This window comes from Podarcis liolepis (assembly GCF_965112155.1).
Source record: "Podarcis liolepis genome assembly, chromosome: 4".
Lineage (NCBI taxonomy): Eukaryota > Metazoa > Chordata > Lepidosauria > Squamata > Lacertidae > Podarcis > Podarcis liolepis.
Window position 1 is genome coordinate 51,181,686 of NC_139558.1, and position 22,873 is coordinate 51,204,558.

The 22,873-nt window shown below is 43.9% G+C and overlaps 2 protein-coding genes across 9 annotated transcripts in view; one reads left to right on the top strand and one right to left on the bottom strand.

The window, feature by feature from the left end:
- Positions 1 to 7,111, bottom strand: part of SLC37A1 (solute carrier family 37 member 1) — a 41,920-nt gene extending 34,809 nt beyond the window's left edge. For 2 of the 8 annotated variants that reach the window (XM_083500450.1, XM_083500447.1), the window contains exon 1: positions 6,954 to 7,111. The gene's annotated coding sequence lies outside the window, so the exon portion shown is untranslated. Of the gene's footprint in view, positions 1 to 2,269; positions 4,814 to 6,953 lie in introns of those variants that run through there. The other 6 variants (XM_083500451.1, XM_083500446.1, XM_083500444.1 and 3 more) reach the window with 5 other exon arrangements.
- A 76-nt stretch (positions 7,112 to 7,187) lies between these two features.
- On the top strand, positions 7,188 to 20,980 carry RSPH1 (radial spoke head component 1). The gene is made up of 9 exons (XM_083500524.1): positions 7,188 to 7,324; positions 8,800 to 8,913; positions 9,632 to 9,737; positions 10,738 to 10,828; positions 12,685 to 12,820; positions 15,236 to 15,301; positions 18,725 to 18,884; positions 20,058 to 20,186; positions 20,546 to 20,980. The coding sequence occupies exons 1-9, from the start codon at positions 7,271 to 7,273 to the stop codon at positions 20,593 to 20,595; spliced, it is 906 nt and encodes a 301-aa protein (XP_083356650.1). The 5' UTR covers positions 7,188 to 7,270; the 3' UTR covers positions 20,596 to 20,980.
- Positions 20,981 to 22,873: the final 1,893 nt, after the last annotated feature.

Here is a 22,873-nt window from a genome sequence, read left to right on the forward strand (position 1 = left end):
CCAGATCTCAGAGTTTTCTCCTGTGGCTCTCCTTTGTCTTGCTCATTTGCCATACCACTATCTTAGAGCCAAGGTCATTCCCACAGTCCGAATTCTCTTTCCCAGTAATTCAGCAGACTAAACTTCACTTGTTGCTGAAACCAACCAAATCTCCTCCAGGGGGCGAAAATATCTATTACTGTCCGTGCAGTTCTAATATGGAGGATTTTCTTTTAAAAAGAAAAGTCCCACAAGTTTCCAAGTCTTTGCAAAGGACCACAATGTTAGTTTCACCGGATTGAAACAAAGTCCACTTAATCCTCACAATTCCAGAGAAAGTGTATCTTCGTACTTAAAGAATGTCTCTCAATTTGAAACACCTCATTACTTTGTTGCCACAGTTCACAGCCGGCTTTCTTTCTCCGGCAGTCCGTTCCGGAGTCAAGATACTGCAATATATTGTCAATAGTTTTAACAAACAGGCAGGATTCCAACTCAATGTCTTTCTTTCCCCCCACTCCTGCCCGTGGGGGGAAGGTCTCAGTCTCTAACACGATGGATCTCTTATTCCAAAAAAAAAAAACTTCAAAGTTAAAGCTTAATAGTCCTCTGCTTTGATCTTGCTGCAGAGCGGGAAGGCAGACTTCCTTTTAATCCTTTCCCGTCTCAGTGTCCGAATTCAATTATTCAGCTCCGAATTCAAATTATATTGTCCTTCTCCTACTCACGGATAGTAGTCTCTTTTAGATCCAAATTGAAGGAAGAAGTCAGCGCTCTCCGTCAATGGCGACGCGGCTTCACTTCGCAGGCTGGGTACAAGCGACTCTCAGCACCGCGCCACACACCCGCTGCCGCTCCGGAGCCTTTAAAAAGGCTCTTTCGCAACTTCGGGGGGGCGCAAAGGTGCCCGCCGAGTCTCCGGTTCACAGGCTTCGTGCCTGTAATTCTTAGGGGTCCCCGCTTCGCCGTAGCTGCGAGACCCGAACCCGCGAAGCAGATCTCCCTCAGGAGCACCGAGGGAAACCCGCCATTAGACGATGGCGCTAACCGGAAGTTAGTTAAAAAAGTTAATATGGAGGCCAAATGGCCAAGATATGGAGAAATTTTGGAACAAGAAGGAGATAGATGGAAATTGCAAAGTTTTGAAAAACTAAAAGAGAAAGTGAGAGATTGGTTTCAGTATTGTCAAATAATGGAAGTGTTTAAAACAGATAGAAAAATCGGCTTCCAGGTGGAAAAATCAAAATTAGAGACAGAGTTGCTAGAACCCAGTACTAAGAATTTGTCAAGAATGTATAGCTTGCTGTTGGAATGGAATACACAAGATGAAGTGGTTAAGTCTGCAATGATTAAATGGGCACAGGATATTGGTCACAATATTTTGTTTGCTGACTGGGAAAGGTTGTGGACCACAGGTATGAAATTCACAGCGTGTAATGCCTTAAGAGAGAACATTATGAAAATGATATACAGGTGGTACATGACCCCAGTCAAGCTTGCAAAAATTTATCACTTGCCTGACAATAAATGTTGGAAATGTAAGGAAATTGAAGGAACATTCTTTCACCTTTGGTGGACGTGCCCAAAGATCAAGGCTTTCTGGGAAATGATCTATAATGAATTGAAAAAGGTACTTAGGTACACTTTCCTTAAAAAGCCAGAGGCCTTCCTCCTGGGCATTGTCGGCCAATTGGTGTTAAAGAAGGACAGAACTTTTTTCATGTATGCTACAACAGCAGCAAGAATACTCATCGCAAAGTACTGGAAGACGCAAGAATTACCCACCGTGGAAGAATGGCAACTGAAGGTGATAGACTATATGGGACTGGCGGAAATGACGAGCAGAATCCGTGACCAGGGAAGAGATACAGCACAGGAAGACTGGAAGAAATTTAAAGAGTATTTAAAGAAATATTGTAAAATTAATGAAGGTTAGGAAAATGCTGGATTGGTTATTAAGGGGTTAAAAGCGGCAAGGGATAATTAGAAGAAAACAATTTTCTTTTTTTTTAAAAAAAAATTATTAAGTTAAAACTAGGGCAAGGATTTGCTGACAATTGAATTTGAAATTGGAATACAGAAAGGGAAGGTACGAGGAAGTCGTGAAAGTAAGTTAAAAGAAAGTAAACTCTGGAGTTATACATGTTTGTTTTTCTTTTTGTTTATATATGTGTGTATTTGTTAGTATGTTATTGTTATGGTATTGTTACTGTTGTTCTTATTGTATTGTGGTGACTTGTTAAAACTTCATTAAAAATTTAATTTAAAAAAAAAGAGAAGAGTTGCAAACCAAGCAACGGAGTTTCTGCAGGATTAGAGTTTAGAAACAATTTTATTCTTCTTCTGTTGTTGCTGAGGTCTCCAAAACCATCTTCTGGGAGGAAGAAATACCAAGGTAAAACTAAGTTGTTCAGAAGCACCTGGTATTCCTTCAAATATTTGTTTACATGTAGTAGCGCTTGAAGATTAAGACCATGCTAGGCTGCACTTTACAGATCTAGTTGCCTTAGAGGCAAAATGCCATAAACTCTGCTATGTGGAATTCTTTACAAGAGACAGAAGTGCAAACAAATCAAAAGTCAAGTGTAGAACAGTTTCTCTCTCACAATAGCATAAGTAAACTCTAAGCCAGTTGATAGTCTACACTGCAGGGCATGTATGTAAACAGCCTCACTGCTTCTACCTTCAGGTTAGCTCTTTTTACCAAACTGAATCCAGGAGTTTGGATTTGCAAAAACTCATCTGAAAAAGTACCTTTTGTTTTCATCCCAGCTCTTCAGGAGGATCAAGCTGGTGAAGTGATTGTATCATATCTGAAGAATAGTACTGCAGATGTGTGCAAATAAATGTGCAAGACATGGGGAAATAGTGCCATCGAAGACTGGATCTGTTAAACTCAGTTGTGTAACCAAGATTCTTTAGAAAGATATCTTGAATATTCTACATGTATGGTCATCTGTCATAAGACACAACTATGCAGATTTGTTCAGCAACAAATCCATTGCCCTTAAGCTTCTTCTGGGCTATGTCTCCTGGCAAGGGAGTGTCCTCTGGGTGATTTCCCCATGAATACAACTTCCACCTGCAGTACACCAATAGGTGGAAGTGAAGTCTTTTGGCCCTGCTTGAAATACTTTTGCACCTAAAATGGCACCTCCCATGACAAAAGACTAACATTAAATGACAGTTTGGTGCTCTTTAATGGAACTCCAAAGAGCTCAGTGATATAGCAACTGTCCCTGGTTCAATCCTACATCTCCAAGCAGGTCTGGGAAAGTCCCCTGCCTGGAATCCTGAAAAGCCACTGCTAGTCCATGTTGATACATACTGACCTAGATGGACTAATGACTCAGTACAAGACAATTTCCTGTGTTCACTAAAGTGGCTTGCTTATTTATTTAAAAGACTATACTGTACATAGAGCACTTTGACCATATTGGGACACTTAACCTAATAATATAGAGGGGAAACCACAAATATATACAACAGTAATAAAAGCAGTCATAACACCAGATTTTGAAGGATTGAGAGGGGGGGAAAGGTAGGAGTTGGGGTTTTGTTGTTGTTTGCCAAGAAGGCAAGTGAAATTCCTGGGGAGGGGTTCCACAGAAGCTTACACACACACACACACACACACACACACACACACCCTTCCTTTTAATCAAACTTAATGGGCAAAACAAGCTAAAGAGCATCACCCTGGGATTCTATGTCTACTCAAAAGCAATTCCCACGAAACTACATGGGATTTATTCCAACATTGCAGGGGGCTGGAGTCCAGCCGTTGGACTAGATGACTATCGGGGTTCCTTCCAACCCTACAATTCTGCGATTCTGTTCCTAGGTTATAAGGGGGCACAGGCTTGCAGCCGGAGAGGCTAACGGCATTAAGTTATCTGGAGTCTGCGCCCTAAAAGAGCGCGCGCGCGTGTGCGAGAGTGACGACACAAAGCAAGCGAGCCCAAACGCGCTCGCGCGCCCCAGCCTCCTCCTCGTCGCCCCCGCTCTGATGTCCATCAAAGGGGAACTCCGTTTCCAGTCGTCTCCATCAGCAGCAGGTGCAGCGCCGACGGAGTACACGCTGCCTCCCCCCTCAGGGCTCAGGCAGAAAGGAGCTGCCTCCTGGCCCCCGCCCCAAAGCTCCCGCCTCCCCCCTGCCCGCATTGTTCCCTCTCGGAGGGTCCCACCTGAAGGGACGACGACGGCCGTCTCCTCACCTCTACAGCTCCCTGGCGCTCCGAGGCGGAGGCACCGTTTCCTGGCAGCCTCGGCAGCCACTTCCTGGTCGAGGCGCCGCTCCCGGGCGCGGTCTCGCTTCATTCAAGCCGAGCCAGTTCTGGTGCGCTGCTGCTACAAATAGTGACAGGAGAACCTGCTCTGCTCGCCGCCAGGGCCGCCTCCCTCTCGCTCTGACGGCAGCAGCTGAGAAAGAAAGGCGCTCCCAGGCAGGGCCCGAGGCGGCAGGGCTCGAAACTGCCGCCAGAGAGAGAATCCGGCTTCCTGGTCATAAAACCGTATATGCCTCTTCGCCTTCGCCACACCACCAGGGAACTGGTCTAGCGAGGGAAGCTCATAGCCATGCCATTTTCTTTGAAAGAGATTGCTGGCTGCGTCGACTTGGCAGCTGCCTGGCAGGCAGAAACCCAACAGGGGCAGCTTTCCAAACCACGCCAGTTAAATGTCTGCCACCAAGCTTATGTCTGCAAAACAGACGGCAACCTTAGTTATCCATATTATGCCCACTCACTTCAAAACTTCCCTATCGGCTTGTAAATGCAGGACGTGTCTGAGGTGCCTACGGCAGTGACAACTGAAAAGATCGTTTTCCTGAACATGTACAATCTTTTTCTCTCACTGCTAACAAAGTCAACCCAAATACATATGAGATTGCATCAGTGACTTTTAAATCTTCTAAGCCGAGTATGTGAGATGCGCAACGACTGAAGCTCAGTGTTCTTGTAAATTTCTTTTTAGCTCATAAGCTAAAAATACTAGCTTACTGCTGCTGTTGTTATTGATACAGTGCTCCCAGAATACATACTGTTTTTACAGTGTAAGTATAAACAGGACAGAGAACAAGAACCCAACTGTACGCATGTTTACTCAGAAATAAGTCCTGTTTAATTAAATGGGCATTACTTCCTAGTATGCATAAGAATGCAGCCTAAAGCTGTAATCATGTACAAATTACCTTGGAGTTGTACTAAAAAGTATAGAGGGGTTTCTGTGTAGATATGTATCAGATTGAATCCTAGAACATAAATAGTATTTATGGTCCATGAATAAACAAGCAAGCAAACTGGCTTCAAGTTACAAGAAAGGAGATTCCAATTTCCAACTAAACATCGGGAAGAACTTTCCAACAGTCAGAGCTGTTCAACAGTGAAATGGACTCCCTCAGGAGGTTCTGGACTCTTGTTCCTTGCAGGTTTTAAAGCAGAGGCTGGATGGCCATCTGTCAGATGCTTTAGCTGAGATTCCTGCATTGCAGGGGGTTGGATTAGATGACCCCCAGGGACCCTCCAACTCTACAATTTGGATTCGATGAAACTGAAGACTAAAATCCTATGCACACTTATTGGGGCGTAAGTATCACTAAATGCAGTGGGATTCACTAACAGCAAATATAAAATGGTTTGGGCCTGAGGCTACGTGCACACATTTTATTCTAGAATCAACGGAGCTTGAGTACTTGTTTTTTCTACATAGTTCACACACACAATATAGTTCTCTTGCACATCTTTTTGCTCCTGAAAAGTGCTTTTTGATTCAGCACTAAAGGGCGGGTTTTCTGGGGGAAAGCAGCAAAGCAATGGCAAAACCACTTGGACCAGTGCCTAGAAAGCAGAGTACAAGCAGAAAACCACTCTGGCCTATGCTTTCTAGGCACGGGACAAACTGAAGTATGGACAAGCCATTAATGCATTCCACATTCACCATGAAGTGCTGACTTGGTGGTGTGATCATTCCAGAAATCAGCTCACCTTGAACAGTATACTGTGTGATGAAGCAGGGGCCAGAGGCATACCTATAAAGGAGAGATGTTTCCTGCATATATTAAACTATAAATATGTTAAACTATGTTCCTGTGGTTCTGATTAGATTCTGTTGGTTAGTGATTATACAAAGGTGTCTCAGGATTACACATTGTTCGTTTTAAGTTTTGTCTAATATACACTTTCTCCAAGATACATTAAGGAGCCCTTACACATCCAACAGCACAATCCTATACGTGTCTACTCAGAAGCAAATTCTGTTGTTTTAGAATAGGTCTTACTCTCAGCTGAGTGTTGGTTGGGGCTGGCAGTGCACCAAAACAACTGCAGGGGAACCAGAGTGAGGAAGGTTGTTATACAGGACTGCAGCAGAAAAAACTGTATTTCCCTTCTCCCTTTCAGAGCTAAAATATGTATTTCTGAAATAATTAAGTTTTCCATGTAGTTGCATGTTCTGGCAGTACTAAAGGGTTCTGCAATTTCCTGTAACTGCTCTCATGACTCTGCTAAATATATATTTTCCCAAGCTGCTTCTTCTAAAAGCATAAGAAACCTGTCCTAACGTCTTTTAAATGGTTAGCTGCACATTAGAGTCATTAGAGTCAAAAGTGAAAGACTTAACTTTTTAGGGTTGTTTTGAATACATAAGTACAAATGCATCAAATGTAAAACTGGAGTATTTTCTGATGATTTAGAACTAGCTCTACATGAAATCAAATTAATTAACATCAACACATGAAGTACCACTTTTGGATTTCAACAAGACAGCTCTCATTTTAAAACGGAAATTTTAAAAGCTGCATATACCACTTGCTTGACCAGGAAGACACATTCTAATGTCAATGCTGGTATCCATTCAATGAGAAGGGCGTGTGCTGACCTGTTTCCCCAAATAGACCATTATTATGTACCATGAACTGACTGGCATGCCATGGACTACACCCCGAACAGCAAAACTATGCTAAATTGTATTGCTACCTCTTGTGAAAGAAGCAGCATCCCCTGATAAATCCTTCCCAAAGGCAGTAGCATCAACACACATCCCACATCTTCTGGAAGCGTGGGTGGCACTCCAGACGCTTTGGAATACAACTCTGTCCAGCCCGGCTCCCACGGGCAGATGTCGTCCCTCCTGCGCAGCGCCGGGGCTTCCCTGGCCAATCGGGAGAGAGTGCGAGGCACGGTTGCTATTAGCGACCGCGCGCTCGGAGCCCCGCCTTCTGGGAGGCCGGGTGAGAGGGAGGCGGGGTCCAACGGGCGAAGCCGTTTCCATGGTGACAAGCCCGGACTGAATCATGTCTGATCTCGGCTCGGAAGAGATCGAAGAGGAGGCTGAGAATGATTTGGGGGTCAGTGTGCGGGGAGGGTGGGGGGAGGAAGATGTAGGAAGGGGTGCGTGTGCAGGTTAATAGTTTGGGTCAGAAAAAAAGCCCAAACGCATTTACTAGGAAGTAAGCCCCATTGAGCACAGTGGGACTTGCTTCTGAGTAAACATGCCCAGGTAAGACCATTTTCTGAATGAACTCCCCACACTCTTGAGTGGAGAACTTGTGGAGTAAAGAAAGAGGGGTTTTTTTTGCAGAGAGTTTCATGCACGTTTGCATTATGGTAGAAACAGTTTGGGAAAGGTAAAACACCAGTTTCCATGAAGCAAAAAGTGGAACTTTTTATCATTATTATTACTGGGAGTTTGATTCAAAATCTGATCCACAATATGGAGACACACTCTGGTGCCTCGCCCTATGTTTTCAGAAATTAGTGTCTTTTAGTCATTTACTTTGTCCAGCCATTGCAAAAGCCTCAGCGTCCAAATTGTGTGGATGCAAAGGATGCAAATTGTGGATGCAAATTGTGTGGATGCAAACTCTTGATTTACAAGATTTATTTAAAATAGAGGAAATGACATGGTGAATTACGGAATTTGAGATTTTACAAAGCATTCCAGAGAGAAAGCTGTTGACTTTTAAGCTCTTGCTTAAGGTGCTTACTTGGCAGAAATCAAAATAGAAATAATTTAAAAACAATAATTGTATGGCTAGAAGAAATACTATGCATAGAATGCTGCACTGACAGAAGAGTCTATACAACAACATCTTAAAATTATTCATATTAAAACAAAAGAGAAAACTATTTTCAGGGTATCTATTAAGGACACCCGCCATTTCACCTGCAGTTGAACTTAATAGGACTTACTTCTGAGAACACATGCATAGATAGGATTGCACAGAACGACAAAGAAAGAGATATTTGCAGTATATAATATTTTGTGTTCACCTTGTTCTTTATGAGGAGAAGCCATAGCTAAGTGCATGTAGCAGGTCCTGGATTTAGGTCCCCAGCACCTCCAGTTTGAAACTAGAGAGCCGCTGCTATTCAGTTTCCAGATGAGTGGATGTGTTTGTCTGTTGTAATAAAAACAAGAAAGCGTCTTGTGCTAGCTTAAAAACAAACAAATTTATTATAGCATAATATTAGTCATTGTTGAGGTAATACTGGATTAATGGTCTGACTTTGTAAAAGGCAGCTTGCTTTGTTGGATGACCAGATGCAAAAGAGGACAGAGGTCCTTTCTCTTTAATAATTGTGTAGAAGGGAATGCTGGAGGCATAGTTTACATGACAAGCTACAGTTAAAATTACTGCAAAACCTGCATATACCTGCTGAAATCCTCTCTTCTACTACACAACTACTAAGAGTGAAGGAGCCCTCTCCTCTTGCTTTCAGCTACCCTATTCCTCTCTCTATACACAAAAGATATAAGTAGACTTCAGTCATGTTGACTCTGTTTTAGCTGAATGACAACTATCTGATCTCATTTAAGTAGGAATATGAAGGAGAACGCAATGAAGCTGGTGAACGGCATGGACAGGGAAAGGCCAGATTACCCAATGGTGATACCTATGAAGGACAATATGCAAATGGTAGAAGAAGTGGACAGGTATGACTTATTTTGAAAAGTATTTGCCCATTCTCTGTACTAATATCTTAGCCTATAATCCAAACACCCTTTGCTGTGGGGTGGGGCTAGATTGGGGAGAGAGACTCCCGCCTATGAAGTCACACCAGTATCACTCTGATATGGTGGAGCTCTCCACTCGAGTCACCAAATGGGTGGAGTGACACCTCAAAACAGAATATTCCAGGGACAGGAACTGGACTCAGCAAGTCCAGGGACCTCTAGTTTCTCAAGGTGGCCCTACAACCAACATTTGACAGGATCAAGGCCAATTCAGGCCTAACTGCTATGCCAGCTCCAGACTGTTACAGCAGTTTGTTTGCTCCCCTGCCTTTTTGTGAGAGTCAGGGCTGCAGGTGCCCCAGTGATTCTGTCGTTGCCCAGCTGGGGTTTGGATTGTCTTGAAACTCATTTTTTACTTCTTATGTAGTGGCATCATCCACACACAGGAAGGAAATGTTAGCATATTTGCAGAAATATTTCTTTAAAAGTAGGGAAAAAGTTCTAAGTAGAGCAGGGACCCCAAACCATCCAATGGGGACTGAGCATGCTCAGTAGACATGTAATGCTGACTGATAGGGGAACGAGGGCAGTTGCAGTTTCTGCTTGTTTAGTGTATATTGGCTATTTTCATAATATATATGCTTTAGTAAAACAACCAGAGCATGAACAAGAAGTCTCTATAATGTATATGTTTCAGGGATTGTACAGATTCAAGAATGGTGCACGCTACATAGGAGAATATTTTGAGAATAAAAAACATGGCAAAGGAATCTTTTATTATCCCGATGGATCCCGATATGATGGTAAATTGTATTTTCTCTGTTCGGATTTAAATGTGAGGATTTTGGTGACTAGTGAAGTGTACCCATTCGTGATCAGGCCCTGCTTGTGAGCTTCCCATATGCATCTAGCTGGCTATTGTGAGAATGCTGGATTAGATAGGCCTTTGGCCTGATCCAGCAGGGCTCTTCCTATGTACTTAAGATAACATGAAAGATATAGTGGGTGAATAGAGAATTGCCACAGTGGGTCCACTCAATAAGTGAGTTGGCTGGGCCACAATGGTGGGTGTGAAAGCACAGCGACACAACGTATGGTCTTGTGTGAGTGCCAAATGCAGATTAGCAGAACCAGGATGTTGCCTTGCTGTGCCAGCAATAACTACTATGATTAGATGCTGGCTCAAGTGCAATCGGCAAAGCGGCTATGTGAAACAAAGAATGAGTAGAGTGAGTGACTGGGGATGTTGAATCAGCTTCGCAGAACCCTAAAAGCTTTCTATCATTATGGAGCAAGTAAACAATAAGGAGGAGAGTAAACACAATGTGTGGTGGTCAGGCTCCCCTTTATAGAAAAGATAGGAGATCTACATTGCGAACATGGAAATTGTGGTGAGAAGAGTAAGAACTTACTGTTTTGATGCAACTTTGCACACATAATATTTGAAATAATCTCTCCTAATGAACATATATGTAGCTTCTTTATAACACCAGACTATTGTGTGTCTAGCTAGTAGAATGTATATTGGTCACACTCTTATCTAGGACATTTGTATTTATGTAATCAGTTACTTCAGTTATACTGCCTTATCACAGTACAGGATTATTTTAGTTCAGTTTGCTTTAGATTTCTCAATTTTATTCAGTAATATTTGTGTTTTTAAGAAAATCATTATATAAATACTGAACACTTTCCACCATGATAACAAATGTATTATTTGTAATCAAGCCAAATGTTAAGTACTCTGGTTTATAAAGAAATGGATACAAAATAGTGCATATGTTTCTATTGTATTCATTGCAGGAGAGTGGGTGGAGGACCAAAGACATGGAAATGGCATTTACTACTATGTAAATGGAGACACATACGATGGAGAGTGGTTCAATCACTACAGGTTGTTCGACTGAAACTTTAGGTTTCTTTTACATTTTTGAGTGAATGATAAATTCTGGTGGGATCTGAAACAAATGGGTAGTGTATCCTCACCTCTTAGGAGTCCTGTTGCTCAGGGATTCTAGCCAGTTTCCAACAGGAGCCTTGTAGTGTTGTCTAGGCTTTTCAGGGAGACAAAAGGGTACTTCTGTCCCTGCCTCCCACTTCACATCCCAAGATCTTCTTCTGCTGTGCTACATACAGTGGTGCCTCGCAAGATGAAATTAATCCGTTCCGCGAGTCTCTTCGTCTTGCGGTTTTTTTTGTCTTGCGAAGCACGGCTATTAGCGGCTTAGCGGCTACTAACGGCTTAGCGGCTTTAAGAAAAAGGAAACAAACTCGCAAGAACTCGCAAGACGTTTCGTCTTGCGAAGCAAGCCCATAGGGAAATTCGTCTTGCGGAACGACTCAAAAAACGGAAAACCCTTTCGTCTTGCGCGTTTTTCGTCTTGCGAGGTACCACTGTAATGCTAGAGCACTGGGGTTTGGGGCTGACAGTCCTGAACCTAGGCATTTTATTGCTGTATATCAGGTGTGCTTTCTGGGGAATGTGAAAGTGAAAACGTACCCTTTCCCCTCTTCTTCCTCCCACAATGTCCCCAAACAGTACAGTAAGGAGAGTTTTTTAGTCTTTTGGCAGTCATCCTTGGCAGTGGGGTGCTGAAATTTGGTGCTGAATACAAGAATTGGTTCCATACAAAATACTGGAAGAATTTGGGATTTTAGTGTAGCTGTGATTTGGCAGCTTCCTGCTCCTGTCTTACAGGAGAATACACAAGTTCTCTCTCCAGACAATGAGATTAGTTGCTCTAGTGTTTTCTTCTCTTTCTTTTTATTCTCTCAAACCTGAAAGCTCCAAATTTCTTGTTAGGTCCTTTTGGTTCCTCTGCCCCCTTTCTTTCAATTTGCACATTTCAATACAGTGGTACCTCAGGTTAAGAACTTAATTCGTTCTGGAGGTCTGTTCTTAACCTGAAACTGTTCTTAACCTGAGGTACCACTTTAGCTAATGGGGCCTCCCGCTGCTGCCACGCGATTTCTGTTCTCATCCTGAAGCAAAGTTCTTAACCTGAGGTACTATTTCTGGGTTAGTGGAGTCTGTAACCTGAAGCGTCTGTAACATGAAGCGTCTGTAACCCAAGGTACCACTGTATTCCAATGGGGCTTATTCCCTGGTAACTGGATATAGGACTGCAATTTTAATTTTTAGCTTGTTGTTTCCCCTAGAAATCAATTGAATAATCAATTTAAATTGGTTATTTAAATCACTTTGATTTAAGGGCAGGTCCACACCTCGGCTTGCTTTGCTGCTTTTCCCTGAGAAAATTTGCAGTGTCCTGCTGAATCATACAAAACAGCAACTGAGTTATCTGCAGATTGCTGTTTGTTCCAATTTAGCAGTAAAGAGCAGGTTTTCTGGGGGAAAGCTGCAGAGCAAAAGCAAAACCATTGGGACCTGTGCCTTGAAAGTATGGGACAAGCGGAAAATGGAAGCAGAAGTTTCGATGAGCACTTAATCCAGGCATGTCCAAAGCCTGTTATGGGGGCCTAATCTGGCCCCTGTGACAGTTTATTTCCTGGGCTAAAATATCCCCCAAAAACCTCAATCAACAACATCAATCCTTAAAAAAGGTCAACAACCTTGGTCGGCCCTCACACATGTTCACTTCATCAAATCTGGCCCTCTTTGAAAAAGGTTTGGGCACCCCTGGAATCAGTACAGCCTGTGACAATCGGAGGAAGATAACTTTGGTGTCCATAATCAAGATGTGAGGTTTCCACCTGTTTAATGTGAAACTGTTTTTTGTCTCTCCATAGGCACGGGCAAGGTACATATCTGTATGCATTAACTGGCTCTAAATATGTTGGCACCTGGGCAAATGGACAACAAGAAGGAGCTGCTGAACTTATTCACCTAAACCATAGATACCAGGGGAAGTTTGTGAATAAAAATGTATGTATGCTATTGTATTGTATTGATCTGTTGAGATTTTTGATGTTATCTTTCATTATCTTTCAAAAACATTTATTTATTTGAACATTGAACATATTGGACATTTATTTATTTATTATTGTTTAATTTTATTTAACTGAAAAGATTTATATGCTGCTTAATTGACAAAAACCTCTTAAAGTTTTGTGTAGAATAATATAAATTAATCATTAAAATACCAAATGAAATCAGTTGTTAAAACCAATGGAAGTATAATATAAATATAAACAAATGGGGTAGGCAGTGTGCGGGCTGAAATCGGTTTTAACAATCTCCACTTTTTGAAATATGGCATCCCTTTATTATAGAGTGATGCGGCATTAAGTTACAACAGCAGCAAACTGTTGGTATGGAAATGGGTTTTCCGATGGGGCCCCTGGGGTCACCCAGCCTGACACCTGCGATGCCAGAACCATCACTATGGAATCGCGTTGTGTGATGAGGACCCCTGGAGCCTGATCAAACAACACCTTTCCATAACAATGGGTCTCATTGGGGTCAGGCTGTCGTGACCCCTGGGGACCCATCACACCCCCGTTTCCATAGCGAAGGTTCTGGACTTGCAGGGGTATGACTGAGTGATCAGGCTGTCGTGACCCCTGGGGACCCATCGCACAACCCGTTTCCAGAGCGATGCTCCCATTTCCATAGCAATGATTCCGGCCTTGCAGAGGTCGGCCTGGGATGATGACGCACAACCCGTTTCCTGAGCGGTGATCCTGAGCTCGCAAGGTTCAGGCTGTTTGAACCCTGGGTCTGTACAAGCTATTTCCATAGTGACAGTCCCATTTCCATAGCAACGGTTCATGCCTGACGAGTGATGGTCCCCAGCTCTCAAGGGTCAGGCTCAGACCCTTGGGTCCCCAACCTAAAACCCATTTCCATAGCAACGGTCCCGTTTCCATAGCGACTGCCCTGTTTCCATAGCGACGGTCCTTGCCTCACTGGGGTCAGGTTGGGACTCCATCACAAAACCCCTTCCCCAGTGATGGTCCCCAGTTGGTCCCCAGAGACTCTTGGGTCCCCAACCTAGAACCTGTGTCCATAGCGACAGTCATGTTTCCATAGCAACGGTTCCTGCCTCTCAGGGGTCAGGCTGGGTGACCCTTGGGACTCCACAAAACCCGTCCCCAGGTTTGGAGACCCTTGTGTCCCCAACCTAAAACCCATTTCCATAGCAACGGTTCTGTTTCCATAGCGACGGTTCCTGCCTCACAGCAGTCAGGCGACGAACCCGTTTCCATAGCGATAGTCCCGTTTCCATAGCGATGGTCCAGATGACCCTTGGTTACCCAAAGTGCAACCCATTTCTATAGCACAGTCTCATTTCCATTGTACAACCCATTTCCTCTGGCCTTCCAGGGATCGGGCTGGGTGACCCCTGGGCCCCATCACAGAACCGGTTTCCTGAGTGATTTTTACAGCTTCACAGGGGTTAGTCTGGGTTACCTCTGTTTCCAATGGGGCCCCAGGGGTCACCCAGCCCAACCCCTGTGAGGCCAGAATTGTCGCTATTGAAATGGGGGTTCAATGGGGCCCCAGGGCTGACCCAGCCTGATCCCTCCGAGGCAGATAAGGCACCAGGAACTTCTGGAGGTGTTGAAAAGCAGAGGCCCAATATCTAGATGGTAGCCAGATGTTCAACTATACATCTGCGCAATCCTTGAAATTGAAGCAGTACTATGATAACTCCTTGCCATATTCCCACCAGACACTGCACCATCACCCAATAATTAAGCTGGAAGGTATTTTTTTTTAATCCCCCAAACCCATACATAATAGTCTTGATATCCAGGATCTCCAGTGTTCACCCAGAAGCAAAGCCTCAGGTAAGCAAGTTTGTTTCATTTACTTTTGTCTGGAGGTGATTCCATCTGTCCACATGCAGCTCCTGAAGAGGCTTGGCTTGCTCTGAGAATGTGTGCTTTTATTTTGGTAAATGGTATATACATCTTCGAACAGCTACAGCAAGAACAACTAAGTGCCTATGGAACCTTATGGTCCATCACACTGATAATGGCATAAGCATTAAGGAATGGAGTTATATACATGGGTCTGGTAAAAAAACACAGGTTCAGATGGAAATAAAATGCAAATAATGTTGTTCGTGATAATTATGCTAAATAAGAACAGCCACTTTTAGATCAATAGCAACGTGTCTTGGGAGGCTGTGATGTTCTGTCACTGGTTTCTGAATATTGGGTGTTTGGTTTCTGATGTTAAATTTCTGTCCCTTTTTTACATGGAGAGTGATCTGTTTTTCTTATGTTAGACTGCAGAAAGACATCACTGATAGATGCCATGTATGCTAAAGAATACAGTTTAGGATTTGATATTGTCAGAATAATACTAATTTTGGTTTGTTTTTTCCTACAGCCATTGGGTGCTGGGAAGTATATATTTGATCTTGGATGTGAACAACATGGTGAATACATCCACGAGGTAAACACTACAAATGGTAACAACTGGAGAACCCATTCATTATATGTCTTAGAACTAATGAGTGACTGAACAATAGCCTGGTTGAGAAATAGGACCTTTGCTGTACATCTAAGTGCAAGAGTAACAATTCTACTTGCTTGCAATGCTTAATTCATATAGACTTGCATTCACCAGATGAGAAGGATAGATTCTCTATTCTTTCTGCCAGTTGCTGTTAGCAATCCCAGGGGTGCTTCCAAATGGCTGTTTGTTGAGCATTCGTTCAGATTTGTTCACGTCTATTTTCTTACCATACTTTCTGCAGTAAGATAAACAGCCACTAGATGGTGGTAGCATATAACGGCTGCACAAATCAGGATGCACAAACAAATCAGAATAAACGCCCATGGATTCCACACAGTACCTGCTTGCTATCCTCCCAACTCCTTTTGCTATGTTCACATAAACACTGGGGTCATCATAAGAAATATCTAATGATAGAAAGCACCTGTACTTTCCAGCATGACTGGACTTTTGTTCAGTGAGTGTTGTGAATGCTCAGCCTCCAGGATGAGGACCAGCTTCTTGATATAAGTGTATTCCTGTTATTGACACCTGGCATGAATGACTCTCATAAGCTTGCTGTTTAGCTTTCAATGAATAGAGTATTATTCTTTTGAAAAAAATGATTAAATATTGTCTTTAAAATCTGTAACTCAAATCCGAATATTAATATTTTTTGTTAAGTAGTGAACTGTGAATTATTAGTATTCAAATCTGCAAAAGTTGTTGATTTCAAGATCTGATATTAATGCTCTTGCCCCTTATTTCTATCCTGAAAAATAGGCAATGGCCTTCTGTACAGGACAGGGCTATGGGGAGGAATTGGCCTTTGGCAAAGCATATTACAAAATATGGCTCCAGTTTTCCTAAACTGAAACATTCATTTTAAAAATGTATTCTACCCTTTTGTGAATCTTGTGCTGCAAGCCTCACTTATTCAATGAATGCGCGTTTCATTATTTTCAACAAATTTGTGTTTTTTTGTTCTTCTTCTGAAAATGGAAGCTTTTGACTTTGTATAGTAGAATTCATAGTTCACTTTGATTCCTTTTCCACAACTTGCTTAGCTCATGCAAACCAAAAGCAAGAGAAGAGGCAGCAAAGAACTGCCTTCTGTGCAGAACTATGAGAAGCAACCAATCATTGAAGCCTTTATCTTCAAGCAGCCTAGTACAACAGAGGTGCCCTCTGGCTTTGAAATGGAGTGTTACTGCATGGTTTGCTTGCATGTGACATAAGTTAGAAAGGCTTTTGAGGGTATGGGGGGCAGAAATTAATCCTTTAGGGCATTGGTTGATACTATATACCTCTAATTTGCATTTTAATATATATTTTTAATACAACTACTTATTCTTGCAATCTCTTGCAGAGTTTTATTATTAATGGTGCTATTCCATTTGCATACTCTGCAATATTGGGGAAAATAATTATTTGTGACCTAGAATTTCCAGATAGCAACATGGATATATTGTTAGGTTATAGTGAACTTCTGGAGCAGTGCAGTAGCATGGGGAGGATGGTGGCAAGGAAGACTGATTGGGTGGGCTCACTGCTGGGATGGCCAATAGCATGCATACCCAAATATTATTGGTCCTTTGGGAAGAATGTTTGAGAAGCTGTGCAATAAAGAGACATTAAAGGGATTCTTATCTGCACTTCTCATATAGCACTTACAAATGTACTGCTATGTCTTATTATTAACGTTCGTTTTATTTCTATACCTCCTTATAGTTTCAAGAAAAAATATCAAAGCTGTTTACAACCTACATCAAAACATCAAATAAAACATAACTGAAGAAAGTTTAACATAAAGTATACATTCAAAGCAACATAATTAACATAATTAACATGACTAAAATATTATCTTAAAGATTTCAAACTGAAACATTGCAAAGGAGGTAAATACTGAATGCACATTTAACACAGTAAAGTTAGCAAAGAAAAAATTGTCTTAAACATTTCAAAAGAAAGCATTACTAAATGAAATCAAATATAAAATGCACATCTGAAACAGTATAATTAACAAGAAAGAGAATAAAACATATCTGCTGCTGCTGCTGCTCTTAGGCTCCAATGACTAAGAGACAGCTAAGATAGTCTTACAAATCGTACAAATGAAGATGTTGATAAATCTTAAGGGCTGCTTTGGATGTAATGGCAAGTCATAGCTTCCTTCTGTATGCACCTGCATAAGCCTCAAACTTCTTCTCCCTGCCACAAGCTGTGCTCAAAAGCTGTCACTTCAAAACTAATCACAATTTGCTATTACAATAGCAGCGGATGGTGTGGCAGAGCTGCCCTGCAAGCACCAGAGTTGCAGCAAATTACCTGACTGGTGGAGAGGGTGGCAGCAAGGTTGGGGCTATGCAGACACACTGATGGAAGTGCTGGATTGGCTCCACCAGTGTGTCCATGCAGCCCTGCCACACCCCAGCACTGTCTAGGTAAGCTGCAGCTACACCAATGTTGTAAGGGCAGCTCTTCTCCACTGCAGCAGCTTCTACTGACATCCAAACTTGGTTTTGTTAGAAAAGGATCTAAACCATAGTTTCAGGTGTATTTGGGAACAATACCACTCAGTCTTTACCCCGATAAGACAGGTTTGCACCATCATACATAGGAAAATAGCTAACATGTAACAAGTAAACCTATGCTGGTCAACCTGGCCAGATGGGTGGGGTACAAATACAGTCGTATCTTGGATCCCGAACGCCTTGCAACTCGAACATTCTGGCTCCTGAACACCGCAAACCCAGAAGTGAGTGTTCCGGTTTGTGAATGTTCTTTGGAAGCCGAATATCAGGGGCGGCTTCCGCTTGAGTGCAGGAAGCTCCTGCAGCCAATCAGAAGCCACATCTTGGTTGTCGAACGTTTTTGGAAGTCGAGCGGACTTCCGGAACGGATTCCATTCGAGAACCAAGGTATGACTGTAATAAAATTATTAGTAGTACTAGTAGTAGTACTGTGGGCATCAGACAAGTGTCTCTGGGGAGTGTATCCTGCAACCAGGGTGCCTGTGCCACAAAGCTCTGATTTCTAGTCATTGCAGCAAGATGGCAGCAATTAGAGAAGGGCCTCTTAGAACAGCTGTTTAAAAGCTGGCATGTGTTGTAGCGAATGTCTATAACAGAGGCTGGATCAGGATTCCTTCTGGATCACTTTGATGGGGCATTGGAGCAACCAAAGCTGTTAACAAAGACTGTGGTGTTGATGTGGGCCTGTGTATTGTTGCAGGTTGAAAGAAGGGTGTGTGTGTGTGTGTGTGTGTGTGTGTGTGTGTGTGTGTGTTTATAATGAAACAGAAATATGTTGTGAGTTATAGGACTGGTCATTTCCTTTTTTCATTCAAATCTGTATCCTGGATATTCATCTGATCTTCAGGAAAAACCAGAGGAAGAAGAGGAAGAAGAAGTTATGGCTCCATCTATTCCAAAATGGAAAGCATCAAAAATTACTGCCCTAACACTCTGGGCACCTGAAGAACCGCCTCCCCCACCTCCAGCAGTAGAGGTTGCAATAGTTGAAGAACCAGCACCTCCAGGTTTGTATTTTGCTGCAGGATCAACCCTTTATTCACTGAAGTGGTCCATCTACTACATTCATTTCAATGGGTCTCACATTTTGCAACATTAGTGAGATGTAATGTTTTATGATACTGCACTATGCAGGAGTTTCTAAATAAAATTAGGTCCAGGAGCATGGAGGATATATCCCACCACTCAGTTTGGAATGTGCTGCGTGATAATATCTGTGCATGGAGAAATTCAGAGATTGTTTGACCCGCATAGGTGATTGGAACTTTCTTAGATATAGGGGGTGTCAATGCGATCTCCTGTGTGGCATGGCAACAGAGGTTTACAAAACATGCAGACAGAATGAGGGTATATTCAAATACTTGGGGGGGGGGGAATCCATAATAAAGCCCTGTTAACTCTATAGCCAAAGCAGAATGATGTTTTCACTCAAGAGCCATATTCTCTTATGGCTATATGCTGGTGGTGGGTGGACCCAAAGCAAAGTGGGGTTCCCCACACACTCTCTTTCGTGCCCACACATGCCCACACACATCTGTTAACATACATTCATGTACATACACAAAATTCATATATGTCACACACATACATAGAATCATAGAATCATAGAGTTGGAATAGACCACAAGGGCCATCGAGTCCAACCCCCTGCCAAGCAGGAAACACCATCAGAGCACTCCTGACATATGGTTGTCAAGCCTCTGCTTAAAGACCTCCATAGTCTCCATATACATAGTCATGCCTATACACATTCACTTGCTGGTAAATAAACTTTTTAAAAAAGCCTCCCGTTGTGACAATGACTGGCTTTCTCAAGCTTTATTGCCATGCAGGAAGCAGGTATTTGAGGAAGGGGGACGGTTGCCACATGAGGAGAGGGTTCCTTGCTGTAACTCCCTCCCTCTCCCCCACAGTGCGACTATGGCACTTGGGGAAAAAACAAACTATCCCATGGGAAGGTTGGTTAAATTCCAAAGGCCTGAGTAAACAGAAAGGTTTTTATCTTGTCCCTAAATGAGGCTGATATGGAGAAAAACCAAAAATAATTTAGAAAAGCTTTATATGGAAAGGAAGCTGATGATGACCATCGTAGGACCAGAATATTGCCTCAATAACTTGTAACCTAAATGAAGCTAATAAGCAGGGCACCAATGCTTTTGCTCTCTCTGTTTTACTCGTCAGCTGATGACACTGCAACTGAAGTTCCTTCTGAAACTGCTGAGCAACCTGCAGAGGCAACAGAGCCCACTGAAGAGACATCGCCTCCTAAAGAGGCTGAGGAAGAAGATGAGACAGCTAAAGAAGAGCAAGGTGAGGGCTAGTGCAGGGGTCAGCAAACTTTTTCAGCAGGGTCCACTGTCCACTTTTTCACCACTGTCCCGCAGACCTGGGGGGCCCCCCTGAACTATATTTTTTGGGGGGGAGAACAAATTCCTATGCCCCACAAATAACTCAGAGATGCATTTTAAATAAAAGCACTACATCAGCTCCTGTTCAACCACAAAGCTGCACTTAGGATGGGGCATAAGACGCCTTGGCCAGCTTTATGATTCTGGTCTGGTGGTTTTTTAATTCTGTGTTTCTATAGCGTGAGTTACAAGCCTGATATTTCAGAAATAAATTATTATCCCTATTGTACTTCTTTCCCTCCATTTCTTTTTTTGCCACAGCTGCAGTCATAGCAGAAGAAAAAGAGGAGGAACTTGAGGCCCAGGACTAAAGGAAAGAAGTGACAAACGTGGCATACAAAGAAATGAAGCTCAATTCAGTCAAGGTTAAGTCCTGTTAGTTTTAATTGAGGTATACTCACATGCTCAACTCTCCCATTGAAACCAGTGGGACTTAAAAGTAGTTGATTTTGATGGGATTGTGCCCATACTCCTTTGGCAGTGCACTTATTATCTGAACTGCTTCTTTCATATTTCAAGCAATAGTCTCACTGCTGTCTGTGACAAGAGGCAAAAGTCTGCCCTTCCTTCACCACTCACTTCTGCTCCTCCTCTTCTATCTTGTCTCCCTGCCATCAAATAGGTGGTGGTGGTGCAGTAATGTTCTTTTTAAATTGAAATGTCTTTGAATAAAATATAAGTTTGGTTATTCTTGAATCTATGGTTTCTGGGGTGTGGTTTTTTAAAATTATTATTAAATACAGAATATAGCCGAACCAAGTTAGACTGTAGGCATTTTGCTTTTGCTTTTCTGTAATGGAAAAGAAAACCTGCATTGACTAGATCAGTGTTTCCCAACCACTGTTCCGCGGCACACTAGTGTGCCGCGAGATGTTGCCTGGTGTGATGCGGGAAAAATTTAAAAATTCGAAAGATTTTTTTTTTAAAGTCAAATTTTTGATTGGGGCGCCGTCACTAGATGACCCCTGGGGTTCCCTCCCTCCCTCCCGCTCTGCGCCTCCCTCCTCCTCCGGGGAGGCCCTTCCTGGCTCTCGGCCAAGGCTTGGCGGCTGCCACTCACTCACTCGCTCGCCCACCCGTCCCTCCATCCCTGCACCCGGCCTCTCCCCCTCCGTCCCCGGCGCGGGGGCTGCCGGGATCCGTAGTCCCCTCGCCCTTGGGCTCCGCGCCCGCGTGGGGTGCGCGAACTACGTTTCCAAGCGTGGCCTGGCGGGCCGGGCGTTTTGTTTGAAGCGCTCTTCTCCCGGCCATGGAATGAGCGCAGCGGCGGCGGGCGGGCGGGCAGGGGCTCTTACGCGCAGACCCCGCGCAGCCTGCCTGCGCCCCCACGGAGATTGGGCGGCAGGATGGAGCCCGGGGATCCCCGCGGAGGCGGAGGCTGCCCCCCAGGTATGGCTGCGTCGGGGGGGGGGGTTATTTTTGCAATGCTGCATCCGCGCCGGAGGGGACGCATCGGACCGCGGGGAGACCCCTTGGCGGGCGTGCAAGGCAATGCATGCATGCATGCAACTTCCACCGGCGCTCTGGACTTGGCAGGTGAGGGGGGTCCCCAGTGGGCGGCAGAGAGAGCCGGGAGGGCGAAGGGGAGCCGAGGGGGAGCAGCGCTGCTCCCCGAGCCGAGCCCAGGGGGAAACTTCGGCGTCGTTGCGCCGGGTGTTGGAAGCGGAGGCTGGCGGGGGCCCCTCACCTGCAAAACCTGGTCGCCTCTCATATATTTCGTGCATTGCATTCATCGCCCGCTTTCTCCTCCAAGGAGCTCCCGGGGGCGCGCGTGGTTCTCCCCGTGTTATCCTCGCAACAACAGCCCTGCGAGGTGGGTCAGGCGAGTGGCCCAAGGGAGCACCCAGGGATTGTCCTGGCCAGGTGGGGTGATTTGAACCCTGCTCTCTGCCCGGTCTTCGTCCTCATTTAGCCCCCACATGTGCATGACTGTGCATGACTGAGGTTTTCCCCCCTCGTCTTGGCTATGGTGTGAGTCTGTGCTGTTAATTAATGGGGTTCTGCCTTCGGAGAAGATGAGCCAGCCCTCAAGGAGGTGATTATGTAATTTGCTAGCAATTCATGTCCCTCCCGGCGTGACGCTGCGCGCTGACGTCACGGGGCTGTAATGGTGGTGTGCCTCGAGATTTTTTCCATGAAACAAGTGTGCCTTTGCCCAAAAAAGGTTGGGAAACACTGGACTAGATTGTACTTTTGACTTAAAACTGTTCTCTTCCACATTTGATCCTACATTAGCAACAGTGATGTTTTCATACACATAGGTGGTGTAAATGTTAAGCTACAATTTAGCGCTATACAAATGATGCTGAGTGACCCTGGCACTCAGACACCTCCTTCTCCCTGGTGCATTTCTTCCTGTGGAGGAAATAAGAAGCTTTAAGGCTACAGTGAGGAAGAAGTGCAGGTGGCTAGATTGGGGGGACCAAGGGAGCAGAAGACATCTGTGGCATTTGTACGGAGCCCCTGGTCGTCTCACGGACTATTGACCTGTACACCACTAATCTGCTGTCACCAACCAGGTCCTCCCTGGCAAAACACTTAGTCTCAGTCAGTTTCTTAAGTTAACAAAGAAGAGTGTAGTTTATTGCA

Bases quoted from the DNA above. Each gene is read 5' to 3' on its own strand.
- RSPH1 (XM_083500524.1), top strand. From the start codon at position 7,271: ATGTCTGATCTCGGCTCGGAAGAGATCGAAGAGGAGGCTGAGAATGAT. The intron at 12,821-15,235 runs GTATGTATGCTA...TTTTTCCTACAG, and splicing joins GGAAGTTTGTGAATAAAAAT to CCATTGGGTGCTGGGAAGTA. The intron at 15,302-18,724 runs GTAAACACTACA...TCTGATCTTCAG, and splicing joins ATGGTGAATACATCCACGAG to GAAAAACCAGAGGAAGAAGA.